Source organism: Argopecten irradians, chromosome 11 (assembly GCF_041381155.1).
Source record: "Argopecten irradians isolate NY chromosome 11, Ai_NY, whole genome shotgun sequence".
Taxonomy (NCBI): domain Eukaryota; kingdom Metazoa; phylum Mollusca; class Bivalvia; order Pectinida; family Pectinidae; genus Argopecten; species Argopecten irradians.
In genome coordinates this window covers 27,574,638-27,602,307 of record NC_091144.1, presented here as the reverse complement: position 1 = coordinate 27,602,307, position 27,670 = coordinate 27,574,638, and the positions used below count along the sequence as shown (strand labels likewise).

At 34.8% G+C, this 27,670-nt stretch overlaps 1 protein-coding gene across 2 annotated transcripts in view; it reads left to right on the top strand.

Annotated features, from left to right (window-relative positions):
- The window catches only part of LOC138335177 (nicotinamide/nicotinic acid mononucleotide adenylyltransferase 1-like), a 42,698-nt gene that overhangs the window by 3,900 nt on the left and 11,128 nt on the right, over positions 1-27,670 (top strand). For both annotated transcript variants that reach the window (XM_069284148.1, XM_069284147.1), the window contains exons 3-8: positions 5,309-5,376; positions 8,464-8,621; positions 9,531-9,676; positions 10,094-10,195; positions 12,896-12,954; positions 14,076-14,171. In XM_069284148.1, the coding sequence (XP_069140249.1) occupies positions 5,309-5,376; positions 8,464-8,621; positions 9,531-9,676; positions 10,094-10,195; positions 12,896-12,954; positions 14,076-14,171 (629 nt within the window). The remainder of the gene's footprint in view (positions 1-5,308; positions 5,377-8,463; positions 8,622-9,530; positions 9,677-10,093; positions 10,196-12,895; positions 12,955-14,075; positions 14,172-27,670) is intronic.

Sequence of the window (27,670 nt, the reverse complement as noted above, 5' to 3'; positions counted from 1 at the left end):
AAAATAAGTATTGTTCCCCTTTGGAGCTTGTGGCCTTCAACCACCTATTGTTAATTTTCAAAAAAATTAGTAGAACCTGACTTCTATTTAAAAAATTAATGAGAATGTTACTCCTGACTTTAATTCCTGTATGTATGAGACGTAACTACTTCCTGTATGTACATGTATGCGAGATGTTACTTACTTTCTGTATGTATGAGATGTAACTACTTTCTGTATGTGTGAAATGTTACTACTTTCTGTATGTATGAGATGTTAGTAAGAGCGCAGCTCTCTGCGCGGCCAAAGGCCGCGTATAGAGCGAAGCTCTACTAACCATAACACGTGTGTGAGCATATAGAATCCAATACATTCCAGTACTCCTTGGACTTTGAAATCGTGTCCCGCGGGAAAAGTCTCGCGCCTCCATGCAGGCAGCCATGTTTTAATTCTCGTTATCAGCACGACGAGATTTGAAATTTTCTCTATAAACAAAACGTGCCATCAGGTTACACTTTGAAATTACTGTAAGTAGTTTTAGATAATTACACAAAGACAATAACTACACAATAAATGTACTGGTCAAAATGGTATACTGTCTGTGTGTTGTCAAGCGCACGGCACCGCCAACCGTGACGTCAGGAAGCTTGGTGCCAAAGATGACGGCACATATTTCCCGCGTTTTTTTGATACATGGCATGTTGCCAAGTTTTCCGACTTTGAGAGATTACAGTGGACTATTTCTTTCTGACCTGTAGTGTATATGACGACTATCAATATATATTGCTAGACACAAAACATCCATCAATGGTGTTGAAGAATAGCGTTTAATAAAAATCAATGCAAGGTGTTTAATGTCGTTTCTGAAGTTATTCTAAATATATTCACATTTTTACACGTACTCTTCTGAGCTTTGCCTTTATGCCTGTATGTGTAAGATGTACATATAACTACTTCCTGTTTGTATGTGATATACTATACTTTCTGTATGTATGAGATGTAACTACTTTCTGTATGTGTGAAATGTAACTACTTCCTGTTTGTATGTGATATAACTATACTTCCTGTTTGTATGAGATGTAACTACTTTCTGTATGTGTGAAATGTAACTACTTTTTGTATGTATGAGATGTAACTACTTTCTGTATGTATGAGCTCCAGATGTAACTACTTCCTGTACGTGTGAGATGTTACCATTTCCTGTATGTATGGGATATAACTACTTTCTGTATATATGAGATGTAACTACTTCCTGTATAATTGAGATGTTACCCTTTGCTGTATGTATGAGATGTTAGTACTTCCTGTATGTGTGAGATGTTACCATTTCCTGTATGTATGAGATGTACATGTATAACTACTTCCTGTATGTGTGAGATGTTCCTACTTCCTGTGAGATGTTACTACTTCCTGTTTGTGTGAAATTTTACTGATTTATTAGTGTTTAACACTGATTAAGTGCCTGGTCATACCAAAGATTCTTTTCTTTCATCTAGTTTTATGACCCTCGGCTATTAAGATATAAAATCAAATACCTATAAACCAGTTGACATATATGATCTGTATAATATGAACACGAGAATATGAAGCATGATAAAGCTAGCTGTGTTTATCACCAAGACCAAGTTTGATCTGAAATGACTTGTACAATATGATTAGATCAATGTTATTGACCAGAAGTTGGACACCCTTCTCCCTATACAAACAAAAGACATCTGTTGAGTGTTCTTTACATAGTGATATAGCTGCCTATATTGGGCTGTTAATTAGTGTCTGTAACCTGGCTAATGTGACCTGATTAATTGATCTACAATGGGACTCAATCAGGTAACATGTGATACCTGATAACGTTTTGTTTCTATTGGTGATGGAATGAGGCTAAAAGATTATACAGAGGACTCCACATAATCAAATAACTGTTATTTGAATATTTCGGTTATTTGTATAAAATTCTGCGGTCCTGATTTTTTCCTTCTTTATCTTTGTTTTTCAACTCCGTGTATTTGAATAGACTTTTATAATACATGACCTCCAGTGTGTCAAAACAACACTGCTAGTTAATAAGCACTTTGAAGTTTAATCACGATCATAAGTTTTCTTATTAAACAATTAAAATTGATTTACAACTTCGAAAATAATTACTTGTTCGATTTTAAGTGTAAATAATTTACATATTTATCAAGTAAATGAAACGATATCTATTTGCCAGTTCACATTTATATGTGGGGGGGGGGGGGGGTCAAACAGAGGTGCAAAATGCCATCTCCGCCTATTCGAATACTCTGGTTATTTGAATATTTTCTTCTGGAAAATGACTTATTCAAATAAGCAGAATCCTCTGTATTCCATGCTAATGTCATTTCATTTGTATATAATGGTAGGTGTATCTCCCTAGCTGTTTGTCTGTTGTCTGTAAATCTTGTCCAGACAAGTCTTCCTGAACTATTGGACCAATTTCAATGAAACTTCACAGTGATGTTAGGGACCATGTTTAGATGTGCTATAACACTTAATTGTTTTTGGTTGCTATGGTAACCAGATCTCAATACACAGGTTTTGTAAAATTGTCAGTTACTTAATTGTCTTTCTGGATTGATTTTGTTCAAACTTATTCAAGTGCAGTTTCACATATCATGTCCATGCATCGTTGAATAAAGTGGTAACCATGGAAATATAATGGAGGGTTCTGATTGGTCGTAATTTATATATTTTCAAGGAGAAATACATTTAGTTTTGAAGACATCAGGTGTCATTTGGTTGCTATGGTTACCAAATGAAATGTCAAAATGAACATAAATGAGTATGGATTATTGGTGAATATATTTGATTCTATTTTCAAAACATCATTTGGTTATGATGGTCTTACATGTGTAGCAGAGGTATTAATTCCTCATTATTAACTTTCAATTCTAGTTAATAATAATCTGGAATGACATTCTGATGACGCTTAAGTTTTAATTCTGATTATTGTTTCTAAGAATTATTATTTGAATGAGTTGTCAATAAAATTGAGCTTTCATAATTAAATATAATAGAAGATAGGGCAGCGTTCGACTCTGTATGTTTCCCAACTGCTCCCTGCCTCTATATAGCATGATATTGATCCCAGAGGTTACGTAATGGAATCAGAGACTGAACCAACAGACACTTGGGGCTATAACACTCAGAATTTACTGCTCCAGTAAATCAATATGTTTACAAACAAGTGCAGTGTTCCAGTTGTTTTTTTTTTTAATCCCTAGCTATCCATTATATGGTATATGCTGATGACAAGTAAAATTGTAAATAGTATACAGGATAAAACAGTTTGACTAGTTTTCTTTATATTTGTGACATTTTTAAAGTCATCTGACCCGAAGGGTTAGGATGACCTATAGTCATCACGTTTCGTCCGTCGCCGTGTTGCCAAATTCCCCTTCCCGTCCACCGTCCAGAAACTTTTCACATTTTGAACTTCGTCTCCAGTTCTACCACTGCGATTTGGATGAAACTTGCATGAAATGATACTGACATGGTCCCGACAAAGTGTTGTTATTTTTCACAGCCGCCATCTTGAAAACATATTTTGAACTTTCACAATTACACTGTAGTCTTAAATAATCATTATTGTTACCAGCTTGTCTCAATCAACATGATTCTTTGGATTTATGATAGACCTGAGCTGAGCTTATGTATACATAGTTATAAATTGATGAAAAGAGCAAGACATTTTACACTAATGCATCACCTCATTCTTGGCTTTGAGCAATGAGCTTTGTCCATCTGAGGAAAGCTCTGCGTTCTGTCCCCTGTCCGAGACAGGTCATAGTCTATAAAAGTGGTAGTTTCTGCTCCTGCTTCATGCTCATGAGAGGGAGGACTGGTTTACCTGTGTTTAATGTATTATGACAATGCTTCAGTGAAATAACACTATATAGTTATATCAAAAGGGCATGATCAAGTTCCTCAGTGAAATAACACTATATAGTTATATCAAAAGGGCATGATCAAGTTCCTCTATCATATATATATCTATGATATATTTCAGCTTACACTAGTTATAGGTACATAACTAGGATATTGGTATATAAACCAGGGCGCTCGGCCTCTCTATGACCTTACCCTTTGACCTCTGACACTCTATATATTGGTTTGTGAAATCCTAATGCTATGTAATATATATCGCACTAGGGAGAAATCTTAGGGGGAAACAAGTAATTGGTTTGGATGTTTGCCTCAATATATTCCATCCATGCAGTCACTTAAAGTCTGGTTCTATGATGACCCCTTCATGTTAGGACATTATGTCTTAGAATATTGTGTTTTGTGAGGCGTATACTGATGTCTACTTCACTTGCATTGAAGAACATGCAAAGTGTCTGATGTAATGTATACTTCAAATACAGAGACAAAAATGTCCTGCTGGGCAGTTCATATTACTTCTAGCTTAAAAGCTTTTCATTTGGCAAAAGGGGAAATCTTCAAATGATAAAAAAAATCAATTTTTGGTCAGATTTGAACAAACATGGCCGTATAATGTCATCAGAGAAATGTACTCTTCGCATGTCTGTGGATGATTACACAACTCTACCTGAAATGGTGAAACAGATTTATTACTCAATAGGATTGCTTCCTGGAGCATATGGATAATGCTGATATTGGTTTTGTAAATGAGCGGAAATTAAAGCCCCACAGCACTCGATTATTATACACTCTGTGTAAATAAGATAGAAATCAAAAGAGAGATGAAAATTTTGAAATAAATGTCATAAATGCGGGATTATTAGGGATATGGTACTACAGGGTATATTGAAATGGAACATTATTGAACAGGAATCTAATATGTATAAATGTACTAAAATGAGGCTTAATTTGAGCTTTGAGAATTTAAATTGCATGTAAATGTAATTTGCGCATGAAAGCCCATATTGCTTAGCAAGATCGAAGTGCCATTTAATGTATATTATCTTTGAACTTATTTATACAAAAAATATCAAAGATGTGTGTTTGATTCAAATCTCAATTTCACATCAAAAAGTTTAAATAAATACATGTAATTGAAATTAATTATAAAAATCTGCACTAGTGTAAGTGACTACTTCAGTCTGTGAAAAATCTGCTTGAAAAGACTCCACATTTTCTTTGGATCCCAATATAATATAATAATGACCTATTGTAGTGTAAAGAATATTTGGCTTTGATGGCCATATTTTTCTTTGTCCCTTTTGTCGTACTGATCCCCCGGCCCATATTGTCTAAAAATTCCATTCTTTTATTGTAAGATAGGATCCGAAATTCTTTTAAAGAGTCACCATATAATATTTGTTAACAAAATTTCTTTTTATTTCAGGGCTTGGTTTCTGCTAAACATCGATGTGCTATGTTGAAAACCGCTCTAAAGACTAGTGACTGGATCAGGTAATTATAGATTATGCAGAACTTCTTTCATCAATTAAGATATCGCTGACTTCTATATTAAAGGTCCCAGGATCTCACATGTACAGCTTGCTGCTTAATATTATTTGAACAAAAATTCTTATCAAACATCCACTGACCACAATATTGGCTTGGATCCATGCCTTATCTGTCGCATAACCACATGTTCAGATGTTTGCATGGCGCCTTTATCGCCATAGCAACCAGGACATATAACAAAAAAGGTCTGTGATGTCCGGAAAGGCCTGACAAGCTAGTGAGTGAAGTGGTTCTATACTCTGACTTCCTCGGTACAATCTCACCTGACCAATTTCCAGGATGAATGTAACGGTCGGTAGCTAAAAGTAATTGATATAGACATCATATTGGCCGTAATCAATTATCCCAGAGGTATAATTGATCAGATACGGGATGAAGCAGTGAAAGTCTGGATAGCTTGAAATTGAATGCTTCAAAAATTTTGTTTAAACTCATCAGATTTACGAAAACAATTTACAAATAATTTATATGCTTGAAATGACATTAAATTTAAAAATAAAAATTTAGGACTTGGGAAATGTAACATCTGTAGGGAATTTTTGGACATTCTAGAATGGTCATTGACAATACAATTAGCATTGAGAAATTGACCCCGTTGACCATGCATTCTGACTCATACAATGTTTCATGTCCCTGGATCATAGCAGCCTCTGGACCTACAAGATAATTAATGGCCCAAGGTGATAATTAATTGCCCGTTATATGACTGGCTTTGATTGCATGGTCACTGTCCATTACTACAAATGATTTTGACCTACATCTAGATTTGGCATTGATTGAAATCAGCAAAATTAAAGTAAAAACTTAAAATGAAATCTAACCAGGTATGCAATATTCACCAGGCTTAAAAAATCCTTATCCAAAGAATTTTGATTGCCAAGCTTTTGATTGACAGTTTTGGGAAATTACAAAAATATCAAAAATTGGTCTAAATTTACACAATGGCAAACAGCTTTATGAAGCAATTTACAATTTCGGTGAGGAGCTGCACCGTGATTATGGCACAAATTAAATGACCCTAAGTGAACTACTGGTAAACACCTTTACCATTTAACTAAAATGACTCAATTTTCCACCTGCAATATATTGTAGTTGTATAAGACAGAGATCTTTCAATTATATGGTATAACCCACTTTATTTGAAATTGGCTATATTGAAATGCTGCTTAATTTGAAATGAATTAAATTACTGTTCACATATATTCATCATCTTTCTCCTGGGTCAATATATATTGAAATCTAGATAATCTAGAGATTTTCAATCCCCTGAGGACTTCAGTATAACCGGGTTCCATTGTAGATATAATTTTATTGAAGATAAAGAAATACGAAAAAAAAAGAGAAAGAAACTTTAAGAAAAAAAAAATTTGTGTAGAATTTTGTATACTGATGATGTTAAATGGTGTATAATATGCAGTCTACAACACACACGTGTGACAAGACAACTTTCATTTCCCGTCACAGGAAGTTAGGATTGTCTACGATGTATCAGTGTGTGTGATCACACGAATGACATTCACCGCCATGCAGAACATTTTACCGTCAATATGTAAATGTCATTTCCTGTGGAATTCACAATCACAACATCTCAAGTAAAATGTTACTAGCATGTAAAAAAGTCTAGGTAGTTCTTTGGTTTGGTCATTTAAGGATGTGCCATGTTATCATTAGTTTAACATCCCAACAGAGTCGTTTAAGGACAATTAGGAGGTTAAGATGCTGGAAAAATCCAGAGTACCTGGAGAAATAACACCAACCAGTGGTTAGTACCTGGCACCTGCCCCACATGGAATTCAAAATCATGATCCAGAGGTGTAGGGCTTGTCGTAATATGACGGGACATTTTTACCACTCAGCCACCATGGCTCCATCTAGGTAGTTCTGTGGAAGGAAAGAAAGAAATAAAAAACAAAAATATTTGAGTCTCTATTGTCTGAGGTAATTGATAGTGGTTCATATTCCCAGGTAAAAATATGAAGTGAAACAGTTTAGGTTTTATAATTACACTAAGTGTTCTGTCTTCTGCAATAAAAGCATCAATACAACTCTTTATAGGGAAGGTTTCAATCTAAATGTTTAAAACAGTTATAAATTAGATGATGTGTGAAACGTTAACATATTTAAAATAACTGATGAATCAGCTATATATGGTGGCTTGGTTGAAAGTGCAGTCAAACTTTGGTTTGTTGAAGGGACTGGGAACTAGAAACACACAATGAGACTTCAAATTATCCATGATAGAAAAATATTTAAACCTGGCACATTCTTGAATGTTTCTTATAGGGCGTTAAACTAATTAAACCAAACTAATTAGACACCAGATTTCTGTATGAAACTTCATACCATATTTGACCCATTAAGCGACCATATTCCTATAAGCACCCCTTAAAGGGACAATTCAGTCTAAGAGAACATTAAAGTTTGTACATATATCGGAAAAAACCCAGTTCTAATAGAAATTGGGTCAGTCGATTTACTGTGATATGCCATAAAAGCCCATGGTGGTGAAATGCGTGTGAAATGTTCAAACTTGCTCGCTGTCCGTCATAACACATTGTGGTCGAACAACTTGTATGCCGAACCTTGTCCCATGCTCATAGAGTAATGCTACTATTGTCTAGAACTGCTCAAATCGCCCTGACAGTAGTGTGTTAACCTTATAATGTGAATTTTCTTGCCTAAAAATCATTTATCACCTCCTCAGTGGTTATGTAGTTCATTTGTTTAACGTGGGTGACTTTTGCTCGGGTAAGGGTACAGCGTCCATATTATACCTGCTTAATCGTATTGATCAACGATTTGTAATTACAACGGTATAAATTGAAATACTAAACAAGGACGTGGAATTTGTCAATATTTTATGTTATATGTTTCATAAGAAATGTAGAACAATAGATTTATGCCATAATTTGTTTCGTGGTTATGTAAAAGAATTAGCCTGAGTGAATTGTCCCTTTAAGTCCCTATTTGAAGCTTTGGTATGTGAAGCATCAATGATCTGTTACATGGATGTGTTGTGTTGTAATCTAGATTGGACACATGGGAATGTGAGCAGCCAAACTGGACAGAGACGGCCAAAGTGTTGTCACATCACCGGGCGGCAGTAGAGAAGGCGTGCCGGACCAACACAAAACCAGCTCCAACCAAAAAGAGGCGGAAAGATCTTCACAATGAAAGTATCAATGAAGGTATTCTATCTATCTAAAATAGACTCACAAGACTGGTTAATTCTATCATGTAAATTTATTTCAAAAAGTCACATCATCAAAAATTGATGATTTTAGCTTCCGATCTGTAGATACTGTGAAACCATTAATTTTCGTGGGGGTTTGATTTTCGTTGATTTCGTTTTTTGACAAAAAAACAACGAATTTACATCCCCATGAAAATATATATACCTATACCAATGTCATGTAAGTTTATGTGTTCATACATTGTAGGATGATTATTACCTCACTACATAAGGTCTATTTCGGGGACAAGCATGACAAGTTCAAAGTTGGAAAATATTTTTCAAACAAAGATAGTTTTCAGAATTTCATAGACTTCATCTACATGTACCAACAAATAATTGATTGAGTATATCATGACTCTATTAATGTGACGACACAATAATTGTTTGTGGGACACATCTGTAAAAACACTGGCTGAGTACCGACTCTAGATTGTGATTGTAACTGTACATGTTGTGTGGTAGAGCTTAGTTCCGCTTGAGAGATCAAACAATACAGGTGACAGTGTCGACTGTGTATTTAAACGGTAATGTGTAAAGTCTTCTTCACGAATTTAAGTGCCAACGAAATTGTAAAATTTTAGAATCCACGAAAATTGAGCCCAACGAAAATAAATGATTTCACAGTAGATGAAATACTTTCAATTAACAGTACTCTATGTGTATAACTAATAACTGTGCTTGTAATGACTTGATAATGTTGGTTGATCAAAGAGGTTCTATATATAACCTATGGGTTTTTCTCCGGTTCTGCAGCTTTCCTCCACCAACAAACCTGGCATGTCCTTAAATGACCTTGGCTGTTATAGGATGTTAATAAAACCATACTAAAACCAATAATGGTTGTGATCATTCCTCTATACAGATGAGATTGACCGTGGTCTCGAGAATTCCTACAACACGAGACTGTCCTCAGGAGTGACCAATAAGGACAATGTGATGATTAAGCTCCTCTGTGGAGGGGACCTACTCGAGTCGTTCGGCACCCCAGGGCTGTGGAAGGAAGAAGATGTAGGTTCTCTAAGATTTTATGTGTCTTTAACAGTTCATTATATTTTTACAAAGATTTTGAAATATTGTGAAACTTTGTTACTTCAAAGTTTATAGTTTAGACATAATGTAAAACTTGAATAATCTGAGTAGTAATTTGAATATTTAGCGAAATATTTAGCACTTTGAATAGGACTTTGGTTTTTAGATACTGCTAAATATTGGAAGCCATCACTTGTAGCACACTATATGAGTCTTATCTCAGAAATATTTTATAACATTGTGACTCTTCTATGGATATATTAAGTATTGATGGTAATAGAAATGGTCTGGATTTAGTAAATAATTTATTTAAACTGCTGTGCACTCTACCAAACAATGGTTACATTATAGATCATGTTCTGTTTTAGTTGTAAGATTTAAAATTTTTATCCACAGATAGAAGATATTGTCAGTCAGTATGGCCTTGTATGTATAACACGGGCAGGGTCTGACCCAAGGAAGTTCATCTATGAATCAGACATCCTCAGTAAATATCAGGTGGGTCGTAACATTTCAGTTATAGATAGGTTTATTAATTAATGGAGACATCCTCAGTAAATATCAGGTGGGTGTAACATTTCAGTTATAGATAGGTTTATTAATTAATCGAGACATCCTCAGTAAATATCAGGTGGGTCGTAACATTTCAGGTATAGATAGGTTTATTAATTAATCGAGACCTCCTCAATAAATATCAGGTGGGTGTAACATTTCAGGTAAAGATAGGTTTATTAATTAATCGAGACCCCATCCTCAGTAAATATCAGGTGGGTCGTAACATTTCAGGTATTGATAGGTTTATTTATTAATTGAGACCCCATCCTCAGTAAATATCAGGTGGGTCGTAACATTTCAGGTATAGACAAGTTTATTCTTTCATACCTACACGTGTAATACTGGCTGGTCCAGAGCAATACATTCATATTCATGTCGCCTGAAGCTACCTCTCATACCTACACGTGTAATACTGGCTGGTCCAGGGCAATACACTCGTGTCGCCTGAAGCTACCTCTTATACCTACACGTGTAATACTGGCTGGTCCAGGGCAATACACTCATGTCGCCGGAAGCTACCTCTCATACCTACACGTGTAATACTGGCTGGTCCAGGGCAATACACTCATGTCGCCTGAAGCTACCTCTCATACCTACAGGTGTAATACTGGCTGGTCCAGGGCAATACACTCGTGTCGCCTGAAGCTACCTCTCATACCTACACGTGTAATACTGGCTGGTCCAGGGCAATACACTCGTGTCGCCTGAAGCTACCTCTCATACCTACACATGTAATACTGGCTGGTCCAGGGCAATACACTCGTGTCGCCTGAAGCTATACCTCTCATACCTACACGTGTAATACTGGCTGGTCCAGGGCAATACACTCATGTCGCCTGAAGCTACCTCTCATACCTCCAAGTGTAATACTGGCTGGTCCAGGGCAATACACTCGTGTCGCCTGAAGCCACCTCTCATACCTACACGTGTAATACTGGCTGGTCCAGGGCAATACACTCATGTCGCCTGAAGCTACCTCTCATACCTACACGTGTAATACTGGCTGGTCCAGGGCAATACACTCATGTCGCCTGAAGCTACCTCTCATACCTACATGTGTAATACTGGCTGGTCTAGGACAATACACTCATGTCGCCTAAAGCTACCTCTCATACCTACACGTGTAATACTGGCTGGTCCAGGGCAATACACTCATGTCGCCTAAAGCTACCTCTCATACCTACACGTGTAATACTGGCTGGTCCAGGGCAATACACTCATGTCGCCTGAAGCTACCTCTCATACCTACACGTGTAATACTGGCTGGTCCAGGGCAATACACTCATGTCGCCTAAAGCTACCTCTCATACCTACACGTGTAATACTGGCTGGTCCAGGGCAATACACTCATGTCGCCTAAAGCTACCTCTCATACCTACACGTGTAATACTGGCTGGTCCAGGGCAATACACTCATGTCGCCTGAAGCTACCTCTCATACCTACACGTGTAATACTGGCTGGTCCAAGACAATACACTCATGTCGCCTGAAGCTACCTCTCATACTTACACATGTAATACTGGCTGGTCCAGGACAATACACTCGTGTCGCCTGAAGCTACCTCTCATACCTACACGTGTAATACTGGCTGGTCCAGGGCAATACACTCGTGTCGCCTGAAGCTACCTCTCATACCTACACGTGTAATACTGGCTGGTCCAGGGCAATACACTCATGTCGCCTGAAGCTACCTCTCATACCTACACGTGTAATACTGGCTGGTCCAGGACAATACACTCATGTCGCCTGAAGCTACCTCTCATACCTACACGTGTAATACTGGCTGGTCCAGGACAATACACTCGTGTCGCCTGAAGCTACCTCTCATACCTACACGTGTAATACTGGCTGGTCCAGGGCAATACACTCATGTCGCCTGAAGCTACCTCTCATACCTACACGTGTAATACTGGCTGGTCCAGGGCAATACACTCATGTCGCCTAAAGCTACCTCTCATACCTACACGTGTAATACTGGCTGGTCCAGGACAATACACTCATGTCGCCTAAAGCTACCTCTCATACCTACACGTGTAATACTGGCTGGTCCAGGGCAATACACTCATGTCGCCTAAAGCTACCTCTCATACCTACACGTGTAATACTGGCTGGTCCAGGGCAATACACTCATGTCGCCTAAAGCTACCTCTCATACCTACACGTGTAATACTGGCTGGTCCAGGGCAATACACTCATGTCGCCTGAAGCTACCTCTAATAAGTACACGTGTTATACTGGCTGGTCCAGGGCAATACACTCATGTCACCTAAAGCATTAACAATCGTATCTGTACAATGTGTTGCAAACAAAGTATTAATCAGGGTTCAGAATCAATTTAAAAACATCCAGTAGACCTCTTAGAGTATGTTTTTTTACTCAGAAATCTAATTAATTACTCTTGGGTTTGAAGTACACGTCTGTTTTTTCATATTCTTTTGACTCTTCAGATTTGTGAGAAATGATTATTTGACTTCTGAAATTGCTTAAAGTAAAGGGTCAACTGGATGCCCTGAATTTAATACTTGAAAACTTAGACGAAAAAATCCTAGTTATATAACCTTTGATATCACTACAAGAATATATTTATTTGCTTTGCTTCATATATTTCTTAATCTTATCAGCATCTTAATTTTTGATTTACAGGAAAACATCTTCATTGTAACAGAATGGATAGAAAATGATATAAGTTCTACAAAGATTCGGTAAGTCATTTTACTCACTTTGAATAAAGAAAACATTTATCCTTTAAAGTTAACTTATAATCATTTTGCTTGTACGCATTTATGTAAAATTTACTTATCAAAACATAGACAAAAATTTGAATTTTAATCTGTAAATAAAGATTATTTGAATAGATTTTTTTTATTTTGTAATTTTTTAAATATCACGTAAAAGAAAGAAATACGGAATTTGACCCAATAAGTACCCAGAGCGATTAGAAAATGAAAAAAATAAGAAAAAGAACCTTTGGATTAGCTTTTCATAGTACACAAACCATAAATTGATTTTAAAAAGAAATCAAATAAAGAAACCTTTGGTGAAAAAAATGTTTTTGTACTTTCAGTCTGCATGTACCGTAATTTGATTAGTCTGTGAAAAAGAGGCCTCAATAAGGGGGAGTGGTGATTATGAGATGTGGGCGCTTAATATGTCTATTTTTCTCATTGAAATCTCACTTTATGAGTTTAAATTTGCTATACCGCTGATAAATGTTTATTTTTCCTCTTATGAAGAACAGGAGGTGACTTACTTTACACGATTACCACTATTGAAAAGTTTCGACTTCTTATTTTACTTTAAGATATATAAAAAAATAATTTATTGCGTGCCATAAAAGAACATGACACTATGCCCTATACAAATTCAAGTACTGATTTAGCATTTAAGAGAAAAAGTTATTTTATATTATATTTGTTTTAATTGTACCCCCGCACCAAAGTTAAGGGGGGATATACTGGTATTGGGCTGTCTGTCTGTCTGTTGACACAACTTTGTCCGGCAAACACCTCCTACACAGATTTTGATAAAATTTGGTACACAGAACACTGACAGAAAGGGGAGTTGAGTGAACTATAAGAGTTCTGTAAAGTCACCTATTAATGAAGTTATTACTAATTAAAATGCCTAATTAGCCGAAGCAGTGAGTATTAGTCTGCCACTCTGACGCCAGTTGTAGCAAAACATAAATTTACATAAGTAAACACTAGTTATTGTTCAAATGATGTGTTCAAATGATGAGTATCGTTTATGCTCTGTCGGCGGTGGAGCTTCTTTACTGCTTTACTTCTAGACATATAAGTAAGAAATATGATGATATTTACAGGCGAGCGATTCGTCGAGGCGAGAGCGTCAAATATCTTGTACAAGACCCGGTAATTGATTACATCAAAGAACATGGACTATACGGAGTGTGCAACAAGTAAGGATGACCTCTGACCTCCCATTTGACCTTTTGTGACCTCCTGTGCATGTTTTATTTAAGTTTTCACCTACTTTTATTTCACCTGCTATAAGTTTGCTTTCAAGCCTTTGTGTTCAGACTTTGGGATACATTGTATTTTATAAATAAGAAAATCAAGTTTTGAAGTTAAACTGATCAATGTTTAATGGAGGATATAGATTATTGAAAGGCTACGTGATACACACATGATTTGGTGTTGAAAATTGAAATCTGTTTATCAAAATGTGAACTATTATAACATTTTCTGTTATGTTTATTTTGAATTTCTGAGATACATCATCTTTTGTTGTACATGTAATTGTAATGAAATTGGGATATACATCAAAATTTTCTCAAATATTGAACACATGACAGATACTGTAACATTGAATTATATGTCCAGTAGTTATTATATTTGTCTGTGCATCTTTTTCTGTGGAATGGTCTGTATAGCAACTAATTCTTACAAAAACAAACACACTCTTCTGACCACAGTGGATTTAAAAAAAAAATGAGTGGAGGCTAGTGGTAGAATTTCAGACACCTTTACCACTTAGCCACCATTACTGAGAGGTTAAGGCTAGTGGTAGATAGACACCGTAATCACTTAGCCATCAAAACTGAGAGGTAAAGGGCTAGTAGTAAAATGTCAGACATCTTAACCACTTAGCCACCAAAACTGAGCAGTCGAGAGCTAGTGGTAGAATGTCAGACACCTTAACCACTTAGCCACCAAAACTGAGTGGTCAAGGGCTAGTAGTAGAATGTCTGACACCTCAAACATTCAGCCGATTTGACTTTTAGAGATTGCTTAAAAAGCCATGATGTATATACTTGACCATGTCCTCTGTGGTCAGTTGGTGTGTGTCAATGTATATCAGTATATTGTAAATGGACTACCCATACCTCTGTCTGTAAAGTTTAACTGTATGAAATATTTACTCTGCCTCATACTTTTAAGTCTACATATCTGTATTGTAACAGAAAATCCATGACAAATTGGACTTTATTACTAAAAGTAATTAAAACATAATGAGTTGGTCTTTTCTAATTGTTCTGTAACTTTCATTGCATCAAACTAAAATAGTCACACAATTATTTTTTAATTTCAATAAATGTTATCGCAAAAAACAAATGGAGTTAGCATCAGGCTTAGCCTATTTTAATCAACTCCAAACAATTCTGGTATATATTGTATAATACAATTTTTTAGAAAAAAAAAATATTTTAAGTAAATACAACTTTATATAAGTGTATCTCGCTAACCCATTAAACATAGAAGAAAAGTTGAGATAAATCTCCCAGTTTCAGTTATGTATTTTAATATACAGTGTAATAGATATGAATTATTTTCTTCGTTACAATCATGACAACCATTTTATAGCATTGGCCAAGGGTTTTAATGTTAAATTATGAATGAGAAATAAAAGGATTACTCGCGTAGATTCTAATTGTTGCTCTAAATAGTTCATTAAATAATGGACCAATGAATAAATAATGTTTAGCTGTTTCTTCACAGAGGTTATGTAATCACGAAAGAGGTCAGAATTTAAATTGCAAGCAGAATTTCCGAGCTGACTCAAAATAATATTCACTGTTTGAGAACTGTTAATTACCAAATACAACTGTACCTGTATATTGTGAATAAGAAACACTAATTTGTTTATGAAATTATAGCATTACATATATTCCCCACCGGCCAGTTCTCAAACATAGCTTTCCGCAAGCTGTGAATTTAGCAGAGACGCCAAATGTTTAGTCTTAGCTTTCTACATTTGTAATTACAAAATGAGACAATTTTTTCACTGAAATTAACCAAACCTTATTTTTTATCACAAGCTTTTTCAGAAGTATTTCAGAGTAAAAGTTATAAATCCATACTGATTGATGTACCACGGTATTGCTAATATAATTTTAATGTCAGGTTACACGATTAGAATTTACTGTAAAACACCTTTCTTTGGCTTGATATTTACTTCCGCAAATTTTTCGATCTATAGATTTTGCGAAAGTTTATATCTGGGAATTAATATTTACATCACATGGAATAATATTGACACAAATGAAAATCCCATTTGTAGGAATTTCTTTCCCGTTTTAAATCCGCATACTTGATCTTTGCTATCTTGTTTTGAAATGGAAATCGTGAAATTTAGTAGCGGCAAAAGAAAGCTGGTTTGCAGTAATTATAGAAACATAGGTCAGCCGTATACTTGAACATTCTTGCAGTATTTTTATACCATTCTATCTTTGTGGTATAAAGTTTGCTTTTCTTGTGATAAATTTGTTGAATTTTGATTTGTCAATTTTTTGTGGGAGTAATGTTATAAGAGTTAGGAAATTAAATTGTCACAAAAATAATTGAATAACAATCAAAACTTACACAGCTCCAAAGATAAACGATAATTTCTTGCAAAATAAAAAGACTCTATATAGATTATGGTATAGAAAATAAGGACTTCATTGTCATTAGAGGTCCATATCAGTATATTTTTTTTGTTCATTCCCCCCATTTTAACACATTAGTTAAATTTGTGGGTGATTTTTTTTATGATTGAGTCATAATGTCATAAAAGTTGTGGGTTAATCTCGACTTAGGGTTAAATCTCAGATGGGTACCCATGAGTAGATTTTTTGGTGAGACTACGTTTAAGTTCCATAAAGTTATCACAGGCTTTGAAACCTTAGAATTTTTGTGGTAATGTGATGTATGTAGCGTAAATCAAGCACAAGTAATACTATTTTACAATACATTATAGCTGTTATAGTTTGGTAATGAAAGTTTTTGATTTTTCTCAGGAAATTATTACGCCGAATTAGAGCTGCCTTGCATTGCATTGTTTTCTGTACCTGTGAAAACCCACCATTTTTTAGGTATTATTCATATCACATTGTGTTTGTTTTGGGTTTTGTTGATAAAATTCATTATTTTGTTTGTTATATTATGTTTTATTTTTGCATGCGTGAGTACACTTGTGAATTTCTACAAATCTATGCCAGAGGACTTCAAGTTAATACATTTTAAAAGTTGTTAACTGCAACAATGGGATAATTTCTCACTTGTTACTATTAAGGCTGATATTTTTTTTCACTTGTTAATGTTAAGATTGAAATATTTTATCTAGAATTATTATCAGGGTTCAAATAATGTGTTTACTAGAAATTAAAGGGATGATATTTTGTAATTGTGAAATGCTGACACAAAAATGAAGAAAATTAAATGGGAAGATTGAAATGATACCTCAGTTGTAAATCGAAAGTTAGAGTATCTTCTTAATTGGAAATGTAAGGATCACGTTTGATTGATATATTACAAATATATTGAAACCGTATGAACAATATCATAATTACAAAGTGCCTTAAAAAAATCTTGACAACACATGTACATCGCACAGACCTATAGATCATGAAATGTTTACATCATGTTTGTCATTCACTTCATCCATTTGTCATTCGTGTTTGTTCATCCGTCCATCTGTCATTTCATGTTACTGAAAACCCCACATGGTATAAGCATCATATGAAATATTGGATTTTCAACATACCTTAAAAAATAATGATACAGCTAGGTCACACATATTGTCTTTATTTTCCTCAACATTTAAGTGATATTCATTTGACAACCTAACAATTAAACACCACAGAAAAGTAAAGTTACTAGGGTTAAGATAGATATTTTATTTGTTCAAAAAGTTATATCCATGTGTGATGACACAATTATCAGTCTATAAGTCTTTTGAGCTACTAATTGCAGCTAAACGATATGATTAATTGCATATTTGACGATTTATAGAATGAAGTAAATTACATAAATGTAGATCACAGAGACCTAGTTTAATATATTAAAGTAGGTCACAGTGACCTAGTTTTGATAAATTTAGTTATGAGTAAAATATTGTAAAGGTTAAATGAGAAAACAACATGTAAAACTTAACCGACAAATTAAAACCAGATTAAAACTTACTAGAAGAAGTGTACGTGATAAGTAACATATAAAAGTGACTGCATATTTTAGTACATTTTGGTTTATCATTGCACAGACATACATAAAGTGCTTTCTTATCATTCCTGATAAAATCATACATTAAGATAACCAAATTGTGGTTACTAATTTGGAAAATAAAAAAAAATACATAATATTAATTAAAATTAATTATTAGTTTTAATCAAAATGTCTCAATTAATTCTGATGGTGGTTATTCATATATATATAATTATGTACCATGATATGTATGTTTTCTATATGCTGCATCTATAAAAATATATAATACCAGAATCAGCAGTGATAGTGCTAAGAGTGTTTAACCCAAGGTTTGCTTTAAAACACAAACACAAGTATTTATTTAGTTATCTATGGGTACAAAGTACCATTTAATATTAATACCCAACATATGTGTCTTAATCACAGAAAAAATGCGATTTAAAATATATGTATTACCTTTAAGAGAAAAGCTTTAAATTAAAATGTTTATAAAGCTAAAGCTTGTTTAATAGAACTTATATAACAGGGTGAGGATTCTGTTGTTTTCAATTAACCTTCATCATTGTGTGTTCAAGATCCAATAACTTAAATAAATACTCGTAGAACTTCAAGTTCTGGTCCCATCAATTTTAAATTAACGAGGTTTGACTGATGTAACACACTAGGCTGAATATCAACCTCCTTATAAACATAAAAAAGTTACTGTATTCAACCCAATAAGCCCCCATGGCACTTAAAAAAATGAAAAAAAAGATAGGGTGGCGCTTTATAGAACCAAATTTGGACTAGCCTTTCAGTATTGCACCAAGTAAGCCATAAATCAATTTGCAAAAAAAAATCAAAGAAAGAAACCTAAGGTTTTCATATTTTGAATTTTGAGTCTGCATTTGATTTGAGGCCAGTGAAATTGAGGCATTAAAAAGTGTGAAGGCGCATATTTGGTCGAATATGGTATATGTAGATCATAATGCACTTTTATTCAGGCTGATAAAAAAACTAATTTTCAAAAATGCAATTAAACAAAAAACAGCATTATTTCATAGCCAATATGCTTGTTTCATATGTATTTTCATGCTCTTTAATTCAAAGGGAAATCATGTCATAATGTCTCAATTAATTTATATATCATTGAACAAATATCATGAAACTTGCTCATGTATTGAAATTATTTGTTCTGTTATTATTCGATAGTAGAAAGGATTTACGCAAAATTTAAAAATTGGGTTACTTAATGTTGTTAAGTAAGAAATACCAATGTGTGTATCTTCATTGATTGATATTTATAAGAGAATGAGACTAATTCATGTACCACACGATATCCGATAACATTTGATCGGGACTAGTATATCCAGTGGTAATGAAACGTTAGTCTTTGAATAATCTTCCTGCTGAAATGACATTAGTGTGGGATATCACCTTTGAACGTCATTCCATCACCAATTCTGTATTTGCATATTATAGAGATATCTGCCCTTGCGGGTAGGTATTGATTGTGACATCATGTTTTTGCAGGCGTAATGTCATACTTTTGGGAGAAAATGACGTGGATTGCGCTCACAATAACAAGTGAAAAACTGACACCTATACCCGCAGGGAAGCTAACTCTGTAATATGCAAAGTAGAAATAGAAACAATAGTCCCCCACCAACATTAACAGATATCATGTAGTATGTGAATTGGTCTCATTACTAATCATTTTTTTTATAATTGATATGTTAAAAATTTCCATGTGTTATAAGTGACAATCGGGAAATGTATTAACCCTGGCATAACACAAACCCATTAATAGTGTGATAGGTTCATGAATATACAAAGTTATAGGTTCATGAATACGCATGAGAGAAATTATTTAATGAATATGCATGTTATAAAATTTTTTTGTGTTACATGTGTATATATATCTAATAGATAATGTTGTTGATAATAAAGATATATATTGACTCTTTCTTTTCGTTCTGTTTCTTTTTGAGTTGTTTTATCACTATAACTGTACCCTTATGTAAACTGCATGTTTGTACGTAGTAGCTATATGAAAACTAATTCATTTGATGTTAAATTTTTATGAAACAATCCATGATAAAATTTGATAAATTGTATCTCCTGTAGACTACTATAAGCAAACTATGGAGGTCAAAAATAACAGAAAATGCATATAAATTGTACATTATTGTAATGATGGCAACAATGAATTCAGTCGCACACAATTATTTAAAGATTATTTCACCGTCACCGCAGCCCTTTGGCTGATATCACAGTCACAGACTGATAAAGGGTGTGATATCAAAATTATCATATGATAATTTCTAGTTATAAGAATTGTTTTATTAAATACACATTTGAGGATCTCCGAATAATATGTAAATTTCTTCAGTGTGCGAGTCATTTTTCAATTTTCATTATTAAAGTACAGGTGAATAGATTCATGAAATTTTATCAATGCAAATCTAATATTATCTAACTGACAGTTAACCTTCAAATATCTGATCCCCAATACATGAAAATTTATTTTCTAGCTGACTTCATTGTGTTGAAATGGAATTTGCTAGATTTCATGGCCATGAAAGAAAGAAGAGGGTGTTTAAAAAACCTTACAAAATACATCACATCTTTGGAGCTTAGAATTGAATGTCAGCTGACTTCTAGCAAAGCCAAAATCTGTGTGTCACCTGTCTTTTCTTATTGTCTTTTGTCAGTCATAAACAATTAACAGTAATTTGGGTTTGTAGCTGGAAGAATGGATTAAAGTATTATAGGACTGAATGACTACGTAGGTACTTGGCCAAGATCAATTCCTTAGTACTTAATATCATAAATTATGGAGACATCAGCATGATGTAAGTTTAGAATAAGTGCTGAAAAGAAAAGAATTACATTTATTACAGAAATAGCTTCCATATAAGAAAAGGAAAATTAACCTTTGCTGATGTTAATTGATTCATCACTAACAGTCTATAGCCTACACTAATACTAGCTTTATCAATGTTAAATCGTCTGATAAAACACCAACTTATAATTAGTTTGACATTTATAGAACCATAGAAGTAAATATAATTTCATGTTCCTAAAGCATAATAAAAAAAATATAAAGTGGAAAATTGGACAAAGTGTCATAATTGTTGAGCTTTCCTACCACCACGCCCCACCCCCCTCCTCTTCCCCCATGAAAAAAAACCCTCTAGACAATTATCGAGAATTAGAATTAAACATAGCATATTATCAGTATTGAATCTTGATGTTATCAGATAAAAATACCTTAAGGACATGCTCTAGGTAAATACTGCACTCTAATCAAAAACGTAAAATGAGAAAATTTCACCTTCATCAGCCCGGTACACCTGGTAAATGTCATTTCTGCTGAAGTGTAATGTTTATTTTCTGAAATTATCACCGGACTTATTAATTTTCACTTGCACTGAAATGCCGAATTCATTTCAAACATAGCTCGTTGTCATGATACATAATCACTAATGTCAATTTATCAAATTACTTCAACGATATGAATCGTCCCTGTCATAATGACCTACTCTATCTCGTGTCACATAGAATCACGAAGCATTGAACATTGTGATTCCTCAGTTTTCCAATGTTAAATTGACAATGTGATGTTTCCTCATGATTCAATATACTAGATTTCCCCAAGGATTGAACTGAATCCAGTCGGAAATAAACCTCTTGTAATATCCCAACGACCACCGCCCAGGGACCCCAAGGGATCTATACATAACAATAGAATTCCACTACACTGTTTGTACGATTGGCTCATTGATAGTTTCCAATGGCCGTTTCAACATTTCTGTCATTGCAATGGGGCTCTAAAGGGGGATGACAGGTCTGTAATAGCATTGAAATCTAATTTTAAAAGGTTCTGTAAACCATCTTCCTTTCGCAGATTTTAAATTTCGCGATTTCCATTTCAATACTAATTCGGGAATATTTATTTTTGCGGATTTAAAAATTAACGGAAATACATTAAAATACATGGAGAGGTTTTAATTCACGGAGATAAACTTAATTTACTTTAAAAGCAAAATTTACAAAAGTAAAACGCACTCGAAAGAGATTAGCTTTATAATAAAATGCAGTTCAATAATAAGGCCCTAAATGGGTGCATTCCAATATTAATGTCATAAACTTGGGATTCTAGAAAGATCTTAAGATCAAGGTATGTTTCCTAAAGCACTCTTGTTGTATTGGCTCTGAATTTCAACTTTGCAGTTGTTGTTTTGGGGGTCTATCAGGGGATCAAGTCAATATAGCTAAAACTGTGTTGGTTTTCCTTAAGGGGTTTCAATATTGGCAGTTGTTGTATTAGCCTTTAGAAGGAGGTTTCAATATTTTGATGTATTAGGGTTCTAGAAAAAACCTTTTAAGGTGTTTTACTATTCAGTTACTAGTAAAGATTTTGGGCTCTACAAGGGGAACTAGCTTTTGTTTTGATATAATGTGGCTTTAAGGGATCTCTGGTGTTGGTATTGGGGCTTAGACATGGTGTAGTTGTTGTTTTGTTTACTCTAACAGTTGTGCTCTAGAAGTGACAACATTTTTGTTGTGTTTTGGCTCTAGAAGTGTCAACATTATTGTTGTATTTGGGTTCTAGAAGTGTCAACATTATTGTTGTATTTGGGTTCTAGAAGTGTCAACATTGTGGTTATATTTGGGTCTAGAAGTGTCAACATTGTGGTTATATTTGGGTCTAGAAGTGTCAACATTGTGGTTATATTTGGGTCTAGAAGTGTCAACATTGTGGTTATATTTGGGTCTAGAAGCGTCAACATTGTGGTTATATTTGGGTCTAGAAGTGTCAACATTGTGGTTATATTTGGGTCTAGAAGCGTCAATAATGTTGTTGTATTTGGGCTATAGAAGTATCAACATTCCATTATTGTATTTGAGCTCTAGAATTGTCAACATTCCGTTATTGTATTTGAGCTCCAGAATTGTCAACATTGTTATTGTATTTGGGTTCTAGAAGTGTCAACATTGTTGTTGTATTTGGACACTAGAAGTGTCAACATTGTTGTTGTATTTGGGCTCTAGAAGTGACAACATTGTTGTCGTTGTATTTGGGCTCTAGAAGTGTCAACATTGTTATTGTATTTGGGTTCTAGAAGTGTCAACATTGTTGTTGTATTTGGGCTCTAGAAGTGTCAACATTGTTGTTGTATTTAGGCTCTAGAAGTGTCAACATTGTTGTTGTATTTGGGCTCTAGAAGTGTCAACATTGTTGTATTTGGGCTCTAGAAGTGTCAACATTGTTGTTGTATTTGGGCTCTAGAAGTGTCAACATTGTTGTATTTGGGTTCTAGAAGTGTCAACATTGTTGTTGTATTTGGGCTCTAGAAGTGTCAACATTGTTATTGTATTTGGGTTCTAGAAGTGTCAACATTGTTGTTGTATTTGGGCTCTAGAAGTGTCAACATTGTTGTTGTATTTAGGCTCTAGAAGTGACGATGTTGTTGTTGTATTTGGGCTCTAGAATTGTCAACATTCCGTTATTGTATTTGAGCTCTAGAAGTGTCAACCTTGTTGTTGTATTTGGGCTCTAGAAGTGTCAACCTTGTTGTATTTGGGCTCTAGAAGTGTCAACATTGTTGTTGTATTTGGGCTCTAGAAGTGTCAACCTTGTTGTTGTATTTGGGCTCTAGAAGTGTCAATCTTGTTGTATTTGGGCTCTAGAAGTGTCAACATTGTTGTTGTATTTGGGCTCTAGAAGTGTCAACCTTGTTGTTGTATTTGGGCTCTAGAAGTGTCAACCTTGTTGTATTTGGGCTCTAGAAGTGTCAACATTGTTGTTGTATTTGGGCTCTAGAAGTGTCAACATTGTTGTTGTATTTGGGCTCTAAAAGTGTCAACATTGTTGTATTTGGGCTCTAGAAGTGACAACATTGTTGTTGTATTTGGGCTCTAGAAGTGTCAACATTGTTGTTGTATTTGGGTTCTTGAAGTGACAACATTGTTGTTGTATTTAGGCTCTAGAAGTGTCAACATTGTTGTTGTATTTGGGCTCTAGAAGTGTCAACATTGTTATTGTATTTGGGTTCTAGAAGTGTCAACATTGTTGTTGTATTTGGGTTCTAGAAGTGTCAACATTGTTGTTGTATTTGGGCTCTAGAAGTGTCAACATTGTTGTTGTATTTGGGCTCTAGAAGTGTCAACATTGTTATTGTATTTGGGTTCTAGAAGTGTCAACATTGTTGTTGTATTTGGGCTCTAGAAGTGTCAACATTGTTGTTGTATTTGGGTTCTAGAAGTGACAACATTGTTTGTTGTATTTAGGCTCTAGAAGTGTCAACATTGTTGTTGTATTTAGGCTCTAGAATGACGATGTTGTTGTTGTATTTGGGCTCTAGAAGTGTCAACATTGTTGTTGTATTTGGGCTCTAGAAGTGTCAACATTGTTGTTGTATTTGGGCTCTAGAAGTGTCAACCTTGTTGTTGTATTTGGGCTCTAGAAGTGACAACATTGTTGTTGTTGTATTTGGACACTAGAAGTGTCAACATTGTTGTTGTTGTATTTGGACACTAGAAGTGTCAACATTGTTGTTGTTGCATTTGGGCTCTAGAAGTGACAACATTGTTGTTGTTTTATTTGGACACTAGAAGTGTCAACATTGTTGTTGTTGTATTTGGGCACTAGAAGTGTCAACATAGTTGTTGTATTTGGGCTCTAGAAGTGTCAACATTGTTGTTGTTGTATTTGGGCTCTAGAAGTGTCAACATAGTTGTTGTATTTGGGCTCTAGAAGTGTCAACATTGTTGTTGTTGTATTTGGGCTCTAGAAGTGTCAACATTGTTGTTGTATTTAGGCACTAGAAGTGTCAACATTGTTTGTTGTATTTGGGCTCTATAAGTGTCAACATTGTCGTTGTATTTGGGCTCTAGAAGTGTCAACATTGTTGTTGTATTTGGGCTCTAGAAGTGTCAACATTGTTGTTGTATTTAGGCTCTAGAAGTGTCAACATTGTTGTTGTATTTGGGCTCTAGAAGTGTCAACATTGTTGTATTTGGGCTCTAGAAGTGTCAACATTGTTGTTGTATTTGGGCTCTAGAAGTGTCAACATTGTTGTATTTGGGTTCTAGAAGTGTCAACATTGTTGTTGTATTTGGGCTCTAGAAGTGTCAACATTGTTATTGTATTTGGGTTCTAGAAGTGTCAACATTGTTGTTGTATTTGGGCTCTAGAAGTGTCAACATTGTTGTTGTATTTAGGCTCTAGAAGTGACGATGTTGTTGTTGTATTTGGGCTCTAGAATTGTCAACATTCCGTTATTGTATTTGAGCTCTAGAAGTGTCAACCTTGTTGTTGTATTTGGGCTCTAGAAGTGTCAACATTGTTGTTGTATTTGGCTCTAGAAGTGTCAACATTGTTGTTGTATTTGGGCTCTAGAAGTGTCAACCTTGTTGTTGTATTTGGGCTCTAGAAGTGTCAACATCTTGTTGTATTTTGGGCTCTAGAAGTGTCAACATTGTTGTTGTATTTGGGCTCTAGAAGTGTCAACCTTGTTGTTGTATTTGGGCAATTGTTGTATTTGGCTCTAGAAGTGTCAACATTGTTGTTGTATTTGGGCTCTAGAAGTGACAACATTGTTGTTGTATTTGGGCTCTAGAAGTGTCAACATTGTTGTTGTATTTGGGCTCTAGAAGTGACAACATTGTTGTTGTATTTGGGCTCTAGAAGTGACAACATTGTTGTTGTATTTGGGCTCTAGAAGTGACAACATTGTTGTTGTATTTGGGCTCTAGAAGTGACAACATTGTTGTTGTATTTATTTGGCTCTAGAAGTGTCAACATTGTTGTTGTATTTGGGCTCTAGAAGTGACAACATTGTTGTTGTATTTGGGCTCTAGAAGTGACAACATTGTTGTTGTATTTGGGCTCTAGAAGTGTCAACATTGTTGTTGTATTTGGGCTCTAGAAGTGTCAACATTGTTGTTGTATTTGGGCTCTAGAAGTGTCAACATTGTTGTTGTATTTGGACACTAGAAGTGTCAACATTGTTGTTGTATTTGGACACTAGAAGTGACAACATTGTTGTTGTATTTGGACACTAGAAGTGTCAACATTGTTGTTGTTGTATTTGGACACTAGAAGTGTCAACATTGTTGTTGTTGTATTTGGGCTCTAGAAGTGTCAACATTGTTGTTGTTGTATTTGGGCTCTAGAATTGTCAACATTGTTTTTGTTGTATTTAGGCTATAGAAGTGTCAACATTGTTGTTGTATTTGGGCTATAGAAGTGTCAAACAGTGTGGTTGTATTTGGACACTAGAAGTGTCAACAATGTTGTTGTATTTGGGCACTAGAAGTGTCAACATTGTTGTTGTATTTAGGCTCTAGAAGTGTCAACATTGTTGTTGTATTTCGACACTAGAAGTGTCAACATTGTTGTTGTATTTAGGCTCTAGAAGTGTCAACATTGTTGTTGTATTTAGGCTCTAGAAGTGATGATGTTGTTGTTGTATTTGGGCTCTAGAAGTGTCAACATTGTTGTTGTATTTTGACACTAGAAGTGTCAACAATGTTGTTGTATTTGGGCTCTAGAAGTGACAACATTGTTGTTGTATTTAGGCTCTAGAAGTGTCAACATTGTTGTTGTATTTAGGCTCTAGAAGTGACGATGTTGTTGTTGTATTTGGGCTCTAGAAGTGACAACATTGTTGTTGTATTTGGGCTCTAGAAGTGACAACATTGTTGTTGTATTTGGGCTCTAGAAGTGTCAACATTGTTGTTGTATTTAGGCTCTAGAAGTGACGATGTTGTTGTTGTATTTGGGCTCTAGAAGTGACAACATTGTTGTTGTATTTGGGCTCTAGAAGTGTCAACATTGTTGTTGTATTTGGGCTCTAGAAGTGTCAACCTTGTTGTATTTGGGCTCTAGAAGTGACAACATTGTTGTTGTATTTAGGCTCTAGAAGTGACAACATTGTTGTTGTATTTGGACACTAGAAGTGACAACATTGTTGTTGTATTTGGACACTAGAAGTGTCAACATTGTTGTTGTATTTGGACACTAGAAGTGTCAACATTGTTGTTGTATTTGGGCTCTAGAAGTGTCAACATTGTTGTTGTATTTGGACACTAGAAGTGTCAACATTGTTGTTGTATTTGGACACTAGAAGTGTCAACATTGTTGTTGTATTTGGACACTAGAAGTGTCAACATTGTTGTTGTATTTGGACACTAGAAGTGTCAACATTGTTGTTGTATTTGGACACTAGAAATGTCAACATTGTTGTTGTATTTAGGCTCTAGAAGTGACAACATTGTTGTTGTTGTATTTGGACACTAGAAGTGACAACATTGTTGTTGTATTTGGACACTAGAAGTGTCAACATTGTTGTTGTATTTGGACTCTAGAAGTGACAACATTGTTGTTGTATTTAGGCTCTAGAAGTGACAACATTGTTGTTGTATTTGGACACTAGAAGTGACAACATTGTTGTTGTATTTGGACACTAGAAGTGTCAACATTGTTGTTGTATTTGGGCTCTAGAAG